General features: G+C 44.3%; 1 protein-coding gene and 1 long non-coding RNA gene across 2 annotated transcripts in view; one reads left to right on the top strand and one right to left on the bottom strand.

Moving 5' to 3' along the window:
* LOC115278926 overlaps positions 1–10346 on the bottom strand; it is a 148259-nt gene extending 137913 nt beyond the window's left edge. Inside the window, exon 1 of the long non-coding RNA XR_003903119.1 lies at positions 10242–10346. This is a non-coding gene — a long non-coding RNA (uncharacterized LOC115278926). The remainder of the gene's footprint in view (positions 1–10241) is intronic.
* A 190-nt stretch (positions 10347–10536) lies between these two features.
* The window catches only part of SAMD12 (sterile alpha motif domain containing 12), a 375957-nt gene continuing 372003 nt past the window's right edge, over positions 10537–14490 (top strand). The window contains exon 1 of the mRNA XM_029923415.1: positions 10537–10693. Within this exon, the coding sequence (XP_029779275.1) occupies positions 10681–10693 (13 nt within the window). The 5' untranslated portion in view covers positions 10537–10680. The remainder of the gene's footprint in view (positions 10694–14490) is intronic.

The following is a 14490-nucleotide window of genomic DNA, read 5'->3' as shown; positions in this document are numbered from 1 at the left end:
CTGAGGCTCAGGTCATGATCCCATGGCTGATGGGTTCTAGCCCCGTGTTGGGCTCTGTGCTGAATGCTTGCTCAGAGCCTGGAACCTGCTGCAGATTCTGTGTCTCCTTCTCTCTTTGACCTTCCCCACTCATGCTCTGTCTCACTCTCTCTCTCAAAAAATAAATAACTGTATAAAAATTTTTTTAAATATGACCACAAATTCTTAGATACTTGTTTCAAAAATAAATAGAGCCTGATTCTCCTTGAGTGACAGTTGGACCAAGTGGCTTGCTTCTGGCAAGTAGACTAGACCAGAGTGATGATCTGGGACTTACGAGATCGGGTCACAAAAGGCATGTGGCCTATCCTGGCTTTCTTGGATGACTCCCGTGGAGAAGTCAGCTGTCGTTTTGTGAGGAAAAACCCAGCAGTCTCATGAAGTTGTCTACGTTGCAGGCAGTGAGGCCTCCTCCCAAGTGCCAGCACGAACTTGCCAATGGTGTGAGGGAGACACCATGGAAGCAAGCCCTCCACCCCCAGTCAAGCCTTTGGATGATGGCGGCCCTGGCCACCATCTTGCCTGCAACCTCATGGGAGACACTGTGCTAGAAATCACCCAGAGAAGTTGCTCTCAGATTCCTGGAACCACAGAAGTTCTGTGAGATGATCAATCATTTTAAGCCACTAAATTTGGGGGCGGTTAATTTGCTAGATAGATTCCCCAAAAGCCCCTGCCATAGGTAAATTGTTCTCCATTTTATAGATGAGCAAATCAAGGGCAGAGACGTGACTTTGCTTCAATTCACCCAGCTGGGATGTGGTGAGAGGCAGACTTCAAACTCAGATCTATAGTTTCCAGGATATTTCTACTCCATCGCTGCGCCTCCAAGGGCAAAGCCAACAATACATACAGCACATGTAAGGCAGCACCTTAGGAACCGGGCCTCAGAGAGGCTTCGTGGTTGGGTTTATTTTTTCCTGAGGCTAGTCCAGGGGATGGAAAAGAAGGACCCACTCCCACCTCCCACCCACATCAATCCAAGAGTCCATACAACCCAAGAAGAGTTGTATGAGGAGGGCAGAGATCACTTTAACAAATATACACTGCATCACTTAAGACACCTAACAGATACTATGCCATTAGCATTTAAAACCATGAGGAAAAATTAGCTGATAATATCCCTTGCACTCATAAGATTTACGTTTCCAGTCCTTAGGACTCCTGAACAAAATCAGACCTCACAGAAATAACTTTTATATGCCGCATGTTTCTCTAACAGTTACCACGGGCTGGAAAAAGTAAGGAGAAGGCAAATAATGAGGCTGCTCTATGCTAATGCTTGTCTTATCTCACAAGGCACATCTTGGGTGCGCTACATCCTTTCTTTCGTAGGTGCAATCTAAATCATCTCCCACGTCTCATTTTTCTTTAACTTCTCTGAGTTTGGCAGACATTAGGATTGAGCCCTAGATCATGCCTTCAGGTTTATGAGGACAGTAATCTGTCATTGGCACCTGCAGTGCCTTTTATTGGGCCCTGGCTGCACAAATTCCCCTGACTCTGACTTCCTGACAACTGATGGACTTCTCTCATCTCTAACCACGAAGGCTCACTCCATTCTTTTCTTTTGAGACAACACAATATGCTATTTTCTCTGCCCCTGGGAAAATAAGAAAGCACAGAACAGGCTTCCTAAAAAGAAGAGGCTGCAGAAGTTTTATCCATATTACTTGCTGCCCTTCAAGGAAAGAGGCATCGGGGTTGGGGAGGAGGGCACTCCTTTGAGCCCACACCTGATATCAGTATATCCAGCTCCATGTTTTGACTTTAGAAGTCTGCATCTCACCACATAACAGTTGGGTGAATTAAAGTCACGTCTCTGTCCTTGATTTGCTCATCTATAAAATGGAGAACAATTTATCTGTGTCAGAGGCTTTTTGAGGATCAGTTGTCTATTTAACAAATTAACCCCCCAAATTTAGCCACTCTCCAAAACTGCATATAGCAGAGACACAATATGTGCAAAAAGAAAAAGGCAGCATAGGACGCTAGTCAAGCCCGTGGCCTTCAGAGCCAGAATGTCTGCACGTGTTTAAAGTGCTTAGAATTTCTGGCAAATTGTAACCACTCCATAATGTTTGATTCATGTAGGTAGGTTAAATTTATTGAACAAACTCCCATTTCTTTAGAGACCTACCTCTAAGGTGGGAATTTTAATTTTCTCGTTTAATCCTCGAAAAACCACACAGCATATTAAGGTATTAGAGTCCAAAAGGAAAAGTCTGGAACAGTCTATCTGCCCCCCCAACTCCTGCATTCAGAGAAGGAATATATTTGAAAGACAGAATGTTTTGAATATACAGACATCTGTACAAAGTTTTCTCCTTGTAGCCTTTCCATCATGTTCTCTACATTTGGTGTGCTAGGGAATTACTCTATAGGACTGTAAATACAAAATTCCATGCGCTGTATTTCAAGGGACAACGCGAGGTATTTTTAAGGACAAAGTTGCCCATGCCTGATTTTTACTGTTTTTAGTTGAGAATCGAACCCTATCTAAGTGCTCTCTTTGTTAAATTCAGTTGTGCATTAGATGGAACCTCACTAGTAAACTAACTTCCTATGTCTCACACCTGAAATACTGTACCAAACTGTGGCATGTTTTCTTTCTCAGCCCTGCACATACATTCTTCTCCAGAACTGGCTGAAGACAGAAGTGTGGAGTCAGCAGTCGGTCTTTGGTAATAATCATTTCCACAGATGCACTGAACACTGTGCAGAGCACCGTGGCTATGTTCTTTTCATGGATTCTCCCCAGCGTAGCTCATGCTGCAGACATGAGAACGAGCTTGGAGGATTCCTCCCAACTTTCTCACACCCACAGGAAATGAAAATTCAGGGATGACTTTTGAGTATAAGAACAGTGCTTTGTCAAAGTCTTTGATCTATGAGGCAAGGGGGGCCTGGAGTCCTTAGAATTATATTCTTATTACTCAAGTGATTAGTTAAACCCCTCTACTTCCAACACCTGCTTTCTTATGAGTAATTACCTTCACCACCACTTATTCCAACAATACTACATACTTAGAAACACACACATATGGACACCCAACTGGGATTGGGTCTGACCTCTCAGTCCTTCTTAACAACAATGGCCAATGTTACCTTTTTGCAAAGCCTAGCTTCTACTGTCTTCTACGGCAGATGGTTCTCCAACTCTAGCATGAATTAAAGTCACCTGGAGAACTTGTCACACCACAGATTGCTGGTCCTGCCCCACTAGTTTCTGATTCCATAGGACCGGTTTGGGGCCCAAGAATTTGAACTTTTAACCACCTCCCAGCTGAGTTCATTCTGTGGGTCCTGGACCCAGACTTTGAGAACAGCTTATAAAAGATGGTATAGGATTTTGGTCTGTTCGTTGTAGGTTGGGTTGAATTGTGTCCCCAAAACAAGTTTGTAGAATTCCTAACCCCACATACTTGTGAATGTGACCTTATCTGGGAATAATGTCTTTGTAAAGGCAACCAAATTAAGGAGAGGTAATACTGGGTTAGGTTCGGCCCTGAATCTAAGGACTGGTGCTCTTATAAGGAAGAGTGATTTAAAAAGTCAGAGATATACTCAGGAGGAACAAGACCACATGATGACAGAGGCAAAGACCAGAGTGATGTAGCAGCACACCAAGGAACCAGCAACAACTAGAAAGAAGAGAGGATTCTTCCCTAGAGACTTCAGGGGAAGCATGGCCCTGCCAATACTTTGATTTTGGACTTCTTGTCTTCAGGATGTGAAAGGATACATTTTTGTTGTTTTAAACAAAACAACAAAAAGTGCCAGGTGGTGGCACTTTGTTATGGCAACCATAAGAGACTCATACATAGCCACTGTGGAGGTGGAGTAATTAACCCAGTATTTCATCCTTCCCTGCATTCGCATCTCTGCCATGGCTTCCTCATGGGCTTGGTATATTTCTGTATTTCCCCATGCCTTGACGATGAGATTGGCCATGTGACTTACATTGACAAATGACAAAGGGGAAGAAGTGAATATGCCCCAGCTCTGAGTCTTGACACTTCCTCTTGCCCTCTTGTGCCTCTGCCATAACTGTGAGAATGGCTGTCCCTCAGGTAGCCACTGCCCCTTCAGTCTGAGGTAGATCTACCCCAATCTACCCCCACCTATACAGCAAGAAGTGCAGCTGTCCCCGCCTCCTCACTTGGCAACCAAGCCAACCCTAAGGCAACAGGAATCTTCATAGCCCTGCACCCCCAACCCCCTAAAAAAAGGCCTTTGCCTGGACCTGGATTCTAGACATTGTTCTACCACGGTGCAACCTGGGCATGCTTTTTCTCTGCCCCAACTGTGAAAGGAGAAGGCTCGGATTAACTTGTCTCTACATCATTTTTGAATTGATCCCAGGTGTAGAAATATCTACTTCTACCAGTATGGAACATTACAGCAAACAAAAACAAAATATCAACTTGAAGTTTCAGTGGAGAGAATGTAGCCTCAATCATGATTGAGTAGTTTTTTCATGTACTCCTTCAATCAGTCATCATTGATAAACACATGCTATGTGTATTAAGTACTTGTTACATGGTGAACACACTACTAGTGACTGGAACATAGAAGGCAAGCAAGACCAGAGTCAACGCCTGTCCTCGTGGAGCCAGGGGAAGGGCTTATGTTATTTAAATGAAATCCAAGTCTGACTCCTCCAGCAGAGTAACAGAACGGATGGAGAGGAAGCCCACGTTCAAGAGTTATGTTGCAAGATGCCATGACAAGACTCAGTGACAGGTTAATCGGACATGTGACAGAAGGAAATGCCAAATATCTCTTCTCACCCAGGCATTTTGGTCTCTTTCCCTTTAACAAGAGTGCTCAATTGGAACTTCCAATTAGAATCTCCCAAAGTACTTTAAAAACTTGAAAAAAAAAAAAGGGGTGCCTAGGTGGCTCAGTTGGTTGAGCATCTGGCTTCGGTTCAGGTCATGATCTCACAGTTAGTGCGTTTGAGCCCCACGTCAGGCTCTGTGCTGACAGCTCAGAGCGTAGAGCCTGTCATTGGATTCTGTGTCTCCCTCTCTCTCTCTGACCCTCCCCTGCTTATGCTGTGTGTGTGTGTGTCTCTCTCTCAAAAATAAATTTTTAAAAACCATTAAAAAATTTTTTTAAAAACCTGAAAAAAGAAAAAATGCTGGGGGTAAGAATCCTACCTCCAGATATTCTGATTTCCTTTATCAGCATTAAAATCATTTTTTAAAACTGTCCTCACCCATAAAAACAGGTCCCATATAACTCTCTGCTGGGACCAGAGATGCATCCTGTATTAGTTTCTATTGCTGCTTAACAAACTCAACAGATTAACAAATAGAAAGTAAGCACATTTAGAGATGCCTGGGTGGCTCAGTTGGCTAAGTGTCTGATTCTTGGTTTTGGCTCAGGTCATGATCTCGCGGTTTGTGGGTTCAGGCCCCACATTGGGCTCCATACTGAAAGTGTGGAGCCTGCTTGGGATTCTCATGCTCCCTTTCTCTCTGCCCCTCCTCGCTCAAAAAAGAAAAAGAAAAAAAGAAAAGAAAAGAAGTACATTTCGCACCTTAAGACAATATTGATTTACTAGCTCACAGTTCTGTAGCTAAGAGGGATGTACAGCCTCACTTGTGTTCCATGTTCAGGTTTTACAAGACCTAAGTCAAAGTGTCAGGTGGGTTGAATGCTTATCTGAAGTCTCTGGGGAAGAATCTATTTCCAGGCTCATTCAAGCTGTTAGAAGAATCCAGTTCCTTACAGCTATAGGACTGAGGCCCTTTTCTTCTTGCTGCTATCTGCAGCGACCATTTGTGTCCCTACTTACATGCCTCTCTCTTCAAAGGAGTAACCTATGTGTTGAATCTTCTTCATGCCTAGAATCTCTTTGAGTTCCTCTTCTGCCCTCCTCTTTTGCTAGCAGTTGGAGAGAATGGTTTCTTGATTGACTATATTAGGCCCAGCTGGATAGCCTTCCACTTTTAAAGTCAAAGTCAACTGTGCCTTTTAACATAACACAATCACAGGAGGAATGACTCATCACATACGTGAGTTCAGGGGATAATGATATGGAATCTTGAGAGTCATTTCTAGACATTCTGCCTGCCACATACTATAAGCATCTAGACCTGGTACTAAGTGCCTGGTACTTAATAGATCCTCAAAACATAACTTATTAAATGGAATGGAATAACTGCCACTTTACTGTGGCAAAGAAAGAGAAGCCATAGAAAATCAGAGAGTAACTGACGAATGGGTAATTTATCATGTTTAACTGAATCTACACATACATTACTTCTTATAAATTTTCATTGGAGTACCTCTCACACACACACATACTTCCACAAATCAGATACAAATGGCTTAATACCTTTTCGCAAACATTATTCACGTGTGTAGACAGCAGGCAGCTCAAGAATCACAATATCCCAGCACTCCACATGCCCTCATGGGCCCTCCTTCCAGTTATTAACCATTCTCTGCTCTTATACTTCCCACTTCATACACTTAGTCACTATCCTGACTTCCCACTTCATACACTTAGTCACTATCCTGACTTCTAATGCCATAGATTTATTTTGTACAGTTTTTGAATTTCATATAAAATGGAATCACACAATAGGTACTTCTTTTTGTCTGGCTTTTCTGTTCAACATCCTCCCTGTGTGTTGTAGTAGGCAGGCTCTAAGATGACCCTCAATGATCCAACCTCCTGATATTTATGGTCTCCCTTCAGTAACTTACATCTAGCCAATAGAAAATGACAATATTGAAGGGATGGGACTTCTATGATTAGGTAAAAAGAAGATTGTGACTTCCATCTTGCTAGCAAACTCTGTTTTGCTTTCTTAGCTTGTGTGTTCCGATGCAGCAGCCTGCTATGTTGGAAAGGCTCTTGTGGCAAAGTACTAAGGATGGCCTCTCACCAACAGCCAACAAAAAACTGATGCCTTCCATCCTACAGCCTATAGGGAAGTGAGTTCTGCCGATGACCATGTGAACTTGGAAGCCTATCCTTCCCAAGTTGAGCCTTCAGATGATTTTGGCCCGGCCAACACCTTGACTGAAGCCTGTAAAAAACCATGAAATGGGGCACCTGGGTGGTCTCTTGCTTTTGGCTCAGGTTATGATCACACAGTTCATGGGTTCAAGCCCCGCATTGGGCTCTGCGCTGACAGTGCAGAGATTGCTTGGGATTTTTCTCTTCCTCTCTCTTTGTCCCTCTCTGGCTTGCATGTGTGCTCTCTCTCATTCTCTCTATCCCTCTTTCTCAAAAAATTAAAACAAAACAAAAAGAAAACCCATGAAGCAGAAATCCCAGCTTAGCTGTGCTCAAATCTCTTTCCCACAGAAGTTGAGATAACAAAAGGGTGCTATTTTAAGCCACTAAATTTTGGGGCGATTTGTTACCAGCAATAGATACCTAATGTATATGACTTATCTTTGTTGTTGTATGCAGTTGGAAGTCATTCATTTCCATTACTTTATTGTAGGACTTGGTAAAACTTTTTTCAGTAAGGGTCAGTTAGGAAATATTTTAGGTTTTACAGGCTAAAAAGCAATACTGAAGCGATTATATAGGTACTTCTACATAATTTTCACAAGTCACAGGATATTCTTCTTTTCCCTCCAACCATTTAAACACATAAAAATCAAACTTAGGTCATGAACAAGACAGAGATAGGCAGCAGGCCATATTTGGTCCATGGGCTATAGTACTGATTGGTCATTTATCTCTTCATGTTGATTAACATCTGGGCTATTTCTAGTTTGTAGCTATTACAAATAATATAGCCACAAACATTCCTGTACATGTCTTTTGGAGATGTGTATGCATATCTGTCTGCTATGCACCTACAAATGGAACTACTGGGTTGCAGGATGAGCATATATTTAACTTAATATGCCAAGTGGTTTTCCAAAGTGGTTGCATCAATTCACAAAACACCAGCAACATTTATGAATCCTTACTGCTTCACAGTCTTGCCGAGAGTTGGGATTTTCTGCCTTTTCTTTTTGGCCTTTGTCTCCCCTTACCACCCCCCTTCAGGTGATTGGCCAGAATTGAAAACCCCAGCTTAACGTCTGCATATGCTTCATTAGTTTGAACCATATGATTCTGCTCTACTTCTAGGTAAGAAAAAACAAAAAAGAAATTCAGTATTGGCTATTTTTTATTGGTTAAGAATATCTTATTGACATTTATACCAAAAGTGAAAGTCAGACAAGAATGCACATCAATTGAGAAAGATCTTAAATATTTGAGTTGAAGTAAAGTTTTTAAATTAAAAATAGATTTCAGTGACGTTTCTTTATTTTTTAGTGTTAATTTTTCAGACAGAAAGAGGTAGAGTGAAAGTAAAGGGAGGACAGAGAGAGAGGGAGACACAGAATGTGAAGCAGGCTTCAGGCTCCTAGCTATCAGCACAGAGCCCACGGCAGGGCTCGAGCTCACAAACCTGAGACCAGGACCTGAGTCGAAGTTGGACACTCGACTGACTGAGCCACCCAGTGGCCCCAGTGGCTTTTACATTTTAGTATCACCCAGATGCTTAAAAGCGTAAAAACAGACCAATGATTTTTCACCTCCACTGCACATAGAATCACCTGTGCGTTTTTAGAACTTAATTGTCCCTATCCAAACACTCAGAAAACCAGGTTCTGTGAGATTAACTTGAAGCTTAAAAATGTGTGTTTGGAATAGATTGGTGCACAGACAAGGTCAAGAACCACTGATATTGCCTGTCCCATATGCTTTGTTTCTTTCTTTTCAAAACTTCTAGGGAAAGATTTAATGCTTTGGTGATGTTACATACATGAGAGGGGAGAGAAGCACCCAGACTTCAGTTCCTTCCATACTTTTCTAAAGTAATCTCTACACCGGACATGGAGCTCAAACTTACAAAACTTATAACCCTGAGATCAAGAGTCGTGTGCTCCACCAACTAAGCCAGCCAGGCACCCCTCATTCCTCCCAGATTTTAACCTGCTTGGTTGCATATTAAGTTGGAAAAGTGATTTTACTCACGGCAAATACCCATTGGGTCTCACTGAAAAGGTCTCTGCCTGTTGTACCAAAGATGCAAGCCTTGGGTTTGATTTGCTCACAGCTCTATGGACTCACAGTTAAAATATCATCCATGTCATGTTTTGGTTACACACAAGTATTTTAAAAGTACCCAGACACAGGGAAGGGGAAAAAAAAAAGTAAGAAAAAAAAAAAAAGGACCCATACACAGCCATATTACCAGATAGCAGGACTAGGTACATACTCTGTGACCAGAAAAGCAGGCATGCATTGTACACCCTCAGAAACAAAATTATTTAAAAAAAAAATTATGACCAAGACAGACAAAATCTAACGAGTCATCTTTCAGGAAGAATCAAATCTTTATCGTTCCTTAGAGTTATTTTCCAGAGTGGTTTTTAGATAGATAGAGACAGAGATATATCTAACCGTATGGAACCATTCCAATTTCCAAGCTCAAGACCTTTAAAAGTCTTACTGCAGTCGCGAATCAGATTATTTCCCCAAGACCATTTCCTTATCTCTACCAGCCATAACCGCATCTACATTTCTACCAGCAAGGAAAAAAAAAAAAAAAAAAAGCCTTGGGAACCTCATTTTTATCAGTATTTACCAGCTCTGGAATTCTATTGCCCTCCTCGTGATTCTCCTGTCTGCTTATAGCAATCCAACACTTGGAGTTAGGACACGGGGTCAGAAGTTGAAAGGGTACTAATTCTTGGGCGCTGTTAATTTTTAGACCCTATCACAGACTGCCAACTGGTTTCCGGGCCAAACAAGCTGAAAGCTTCCTAGTTGGGAAGCAAGACAGAGTGCCTTCATCTGACATCCTCAGGTGGGATTCTGGTTCCTAAATTTGGTTCTCAAGCCTTGAGGCTGATGCCTGTTTAGGATTGTTAAGCCATCCTCCACCCCCATGCGAAGTGTTTATTCACCTGTCCCACTTGGATCAGACGATGGCTATATCACCTGGCGGGATTCTTCAGAACCCCGCGTATCCCGGGGCGCAGAGAAACAAGTTTGAACCGCACCCCCGGGCAGCTGCTCTCGGCCCCAGGCGGGGACCGCAGCCACCCCAGGGGCTCTGCTCTCCTCACAAACTGGTTGGCCAAGCACGCGGGCGAACGAGCCCAGAGGATCCCACCACAGACCCTGCTGCCGCCGGGCCTCTGCAACACCCCTGCCAGGTGCTTACCCACTTCCAATTGTCCGCGAAGAGCTCAATCTCCGGTCTCTATTCAGGGCTGAAAGAAGCCCAGCGCACGGCATCTTGGGAAATGTAGTCCTCGCAACGACTGGGGGTCGCCGGCTCTGCCAGCGAGACGCCCCCCAGGAGGGATTACTCTGCCTGGGCCGGCTGAGGCCGAGCTGCAATCTGAGTGTAGAGACGCAGCAGTCCCCCGAGGAGGATTCAGGGTGCTCTCCCGGGTCGGAGGAAAGTAAGAGAACTACACTTCCCGGGCCGCCCTTCGCCGAGCCGAGCCGGCAGCCTCGCTTTGCGTGACCGCGGCAGGTTGGTCCTGGAGCAGATGAGCGCAGAATATTTAGGCGAAAGCGCGAGGAGGGGGGAGCGCGGGGCAGGAGGAGTACCTCGGCCGAGAAAATTATGCATGCGTTAGGGAAGCTCTAGGAGAATGGCTGTGGAAGGTAAGGGACGCTTGGGCATTTTAAGCTCCCTCTTAACCCGCGCACCCCAATACACACATCCCTGTTGAATCGTGGGGAACGTGGGGAGGAGAGGAAAGAGGGTGGTGGCGAGCGGGCCCTTTCCTCCTACACCTCTTGGCACTCACCTGAGCCTCGGAAGGCGAATAGGCGCTTTCTTCAGTTGCTTTGGAAAGACATGTAGGTGCGCAGGACTTTGGGGTTGGAGGCAGACAGTACCCCTGATGAGAAACGATGTGCTGGAAGTGGGAAAGCCGGAGAGACCGGCGTGAGGTGTGAGCTCCGAGGTGTCCCCTTCGCTGTCCCCTCTCTCCGGGGCCGGCTGGGTGGCCACGGGACTGGGAATGCTCGTTCTGCCCCCCCACACGTGGGAGAGGACCCCCGGCCGGGTGCGTCATCGGGAAGCATGGACTTCGATTGGGTCCAGGGCCCCTATCGTGCGCACCCGGCAGCGGTGGCAGCAGATGTACTCAGAGGGTGGAGGTGCCCCTACACCTGTCTGGGTTTTCACAACCATCCCGGGGTTAGCAAAGTTTACAAAAAAGAAACGGAATCAGCCAGGAATAAAAAAGACAGCCAGCCTCTTCCGTTTGGGTGAATCCTTTTCTTTGAAGATCACCTTCCTCTTTCTAGCATGATTATGGCCTTTTGGCTTTGCAGTTCGGGCTCTCCGATACTGTCTCCCCTGAACCTCCTGGTAGAAAGCAGGTTTGTGAGGGATCCCAAGGTTTCACTTCAGAATCACTTACCTTGGGACGCAAGACTTTTATTTGTGCAGGGTAGTTTATGGGGAAATCTACATGGACCAGATGTGTTCCTGATGTCAAATTAGAGGTCAACGTGTGCCTGAATGATAAAAATGCAATAATCCTGGGGCTGACGTTACCTGCAGAGTTATGGTTCCTGAGTGTGGCTCAGGTAAGAGGGGAACTGGGGCAGGAAAACGAGGGCATGCTGGCCAGCCGCATCTGGCTCCTTGCCAAGGGGAAATGAGCCCGTTCTGTGTAGACTAGAGGCAAGAGGGAGCCACAAGGGCTTGCTTCCCTCACCCCTTCCTGCCCCAGGAGAGAACAATTGAACTATTCTGACTCCTCTCGTTATAACGATTTAACCACCACCTGAAGTAGCAACAACGCAGTTTCTGTGCTCAGTACCTTATCTCAAAAAACTATTGCCTTTGGGCTGAGGTTCAGAGCTCTCTAGTTGGCTACTTTTAGTTACCTATTTACTAATATACTCACATATATGGTTTCTATGTCACATATATAACATACATAGTTAAAAATAAACAGTTAAAGATGTTTCTAAGCTTCCTGTGCAAATATAATAATAAGGTGAGAATCTGGCTTTCTTCGTTGTTACAGTCGATGATAAGTGAAACAAGGCGTCATTTGAGTGAAAAAAAAAAAGTTAAAAGAAGATAAGGCTCATCCTGAGCTTCAGGTCAAGGGGTAAGTTGACCTGCTGGCACCCCTTCTGCCTCACCTGTCAGATGAGCTGGATTATCCTCTTTTTTTTCTTCACTCTTGTGTGTTCCCAAGCGAGGGACACTCCCGCTGGTTGCCAGTCCACAGTGCATTAGAAAAGAATTTCCTGCTCTCTGTAAGAAGTATAGAATTAGTCATATTTCTTGTCTGATGGGTTATTAAACCAGCAAAAGCAGACCTTGCAAAAACAAGGGCTCTGGAATGAGGTACATGTGGACGGTAGAGGCTTTTTTTTTTTTTTTTTTGTGAGATTGGTTCAAGGGCTTGTCTAGTAAACAGGAGATCCTGAGTTTGAATCACAATGAGGTCTCAACTTGAGGAATGAAGGAAGTAGTTTAAAGTTTGGCTGCAGATAGGATTCCTAGCTCAGTTTTTGCAAAGGCTGTTTGCCCAGCCTAGACAGTGCTCCTCCTGGCTGCTCTCACCTGATCTTTCAAGGCTCAGGGAAAACTTCACTTCCTTTGTGAACCTGACTCAGCCCTGCCTTCCCAGCTCTCTGCTCTAGTCTATAGGAGGTGCCTTCTGCGCTAAGCTTCCCTAGTACTTGTGCTTAGACCTATTTTAACCTTTCCAAACTTAATCTCTCACTGGAATATAAGCCTGACTAACTCCTTGGGGGTTGGGCCTTGTACTTGCAGCCAATAGCACAGTACCGGGCCCATAGTAGGTACTCAGTAAATGCTTATGGAATGTATGGGAAATAAATTCATGGCCACTTTAATAACTGACTCCATAAGTGTGCATGGGCCTTTCCTAGGAGCCCAAGTGCCATAAAATCAGGGACTTTCTGAAAGATTTAAAGGTATGAGAGACTAAAAGGAAGTGCCCTGCTGGAGTCCAGCTCCAGCAGGTCCAGGGCTCCCTGAAGGATGGACAGTGTCGGCGAAAGAAAGTGAGAGAGCTTCAGCTTCTTTCTGCTCACCAGGCAGGCATCTCTACCCTGACCTGAGAGTCAGCTTTATTTGTTGAGAAAATGTATGGGGTACAAAACAGAAGTGGCCATTGCCTTGGACAATGATTTCTGATAACAAATTCTTTGGTATGTAAAAATTTCCCAGAACAGAGATTGGTGGAAGACTCCTGCATAATCTTTACCAATAGAGATTGAAGTAGGTGACTAGATGTTTATCATATGGGGTAGGAAGAGAGCTTTAGCATTCAAATACAAGGCAAAGCTTTTAGCGTAGCAAAGGCAAGAGTTAGGTCTTTGTGAGCAGGGGTCAATAGTCTGTTTTCTTGAGGGAAGAAAACAGGTTTTCTCGGGAAATGTAACATTTGCTCCTATAATCACAAAAGAAGAAACTCCTATAACAAGTTTTTTCACAAGGTACAATTCACATATTTTTAGCATAAGAAGGCAAGTTGCTCCTGATATCAGTCAGTCAGGCATTTTGGGGGGTTGGTGCTCAAGCAGAAATTAAGTGGGGGTTGAGTAAGGGTAGGTGCTGGTCCCCACCTGACGGTGGGAGGCCTTGCAAACCTGCCTTCCTTCAGAGATGGCCCCCAGCAGTGCCCCTCTCTCCAGTTTTTTTGTCCTGATGCTCAAAGAATCTTTCAGAGCAGGAGTGCTCATCTGAAGAGTAATGGTCTTCCTAGCGCGTGACTGGGGTATAGTGGGGCTTCTATTGGTACTTTTTGTCCATAGGCCAGGGCTGCCGGCTGTCCCTCCAGTGCATGGCCATCCCGTGTAAAGTTTACACCTCCAAACTGCGTAACAACCAGTGTCCCTAAGTTCATTGAGAAAACATTGATTGCGAGAAGGAATTTTGCCAGACAAACTGGAATAGAAAATACAATATGTATTACTTAACATCTGAACTTCAGTTTCTGAATCTGGGGAAAAGGACACACTACTGTTTGCTCCCCAGGAAAGTGGAGAGGATTTAATAAAGGAGAGGGCTTATAAGAGGGTACTGAGAACAAGGCCCATAGCAAATGTTTTTGTACTCCCATCTTTAAAAGCAAAAAAACCCTTTACTATTTGGCATGTTTTGTATTCTGAATTTTCACTTCCCCATGCAAGTCTAATTAGCAAAGTAAAAGGTGTTTTGTTTTATTTTATCATGTGTAACCTGTTTGCTTAAGTAAGCTTGACCTTGTGTTAAGTGTAAAGTGTTAAAAGTATTAAAAGTGTTAAGAACAGAGAGGGAGCTCATTCTTTTTGTTGAACCTGTAGCCTCTAGTTGAAGATGATAAAGAGGTGTCCTAGGTTTTATGGCTACCCTGGGTTATGTTTTCTTCTCTGAATTTAATTACAACATCCTGTTTCTATTCCCTCGCCTGATGGGCCAC

The sequence above is a fragment of the Suricata suricatta genome, chromosome 15 (genome assembly GCF_006229205.1).
Source record: "Suricata suricatta isolate VVHF042 chromosome 15, meerkat_22Aug2017_6uvM2_HiC, whole genome shotgun sequence".
In the NCBI taxonomy this organism is placed as follows: Eukaryota; Metazoa; Chordata; class Mammalia; order Carnivora; family Herpestidae; genus Suricata; species Suricata suricatta.
The sequence above is the reverse complement of the archived record's forward strand: the minus strand, read 5'-3'. Positions and strand labels throughout refer to the sequence as shown.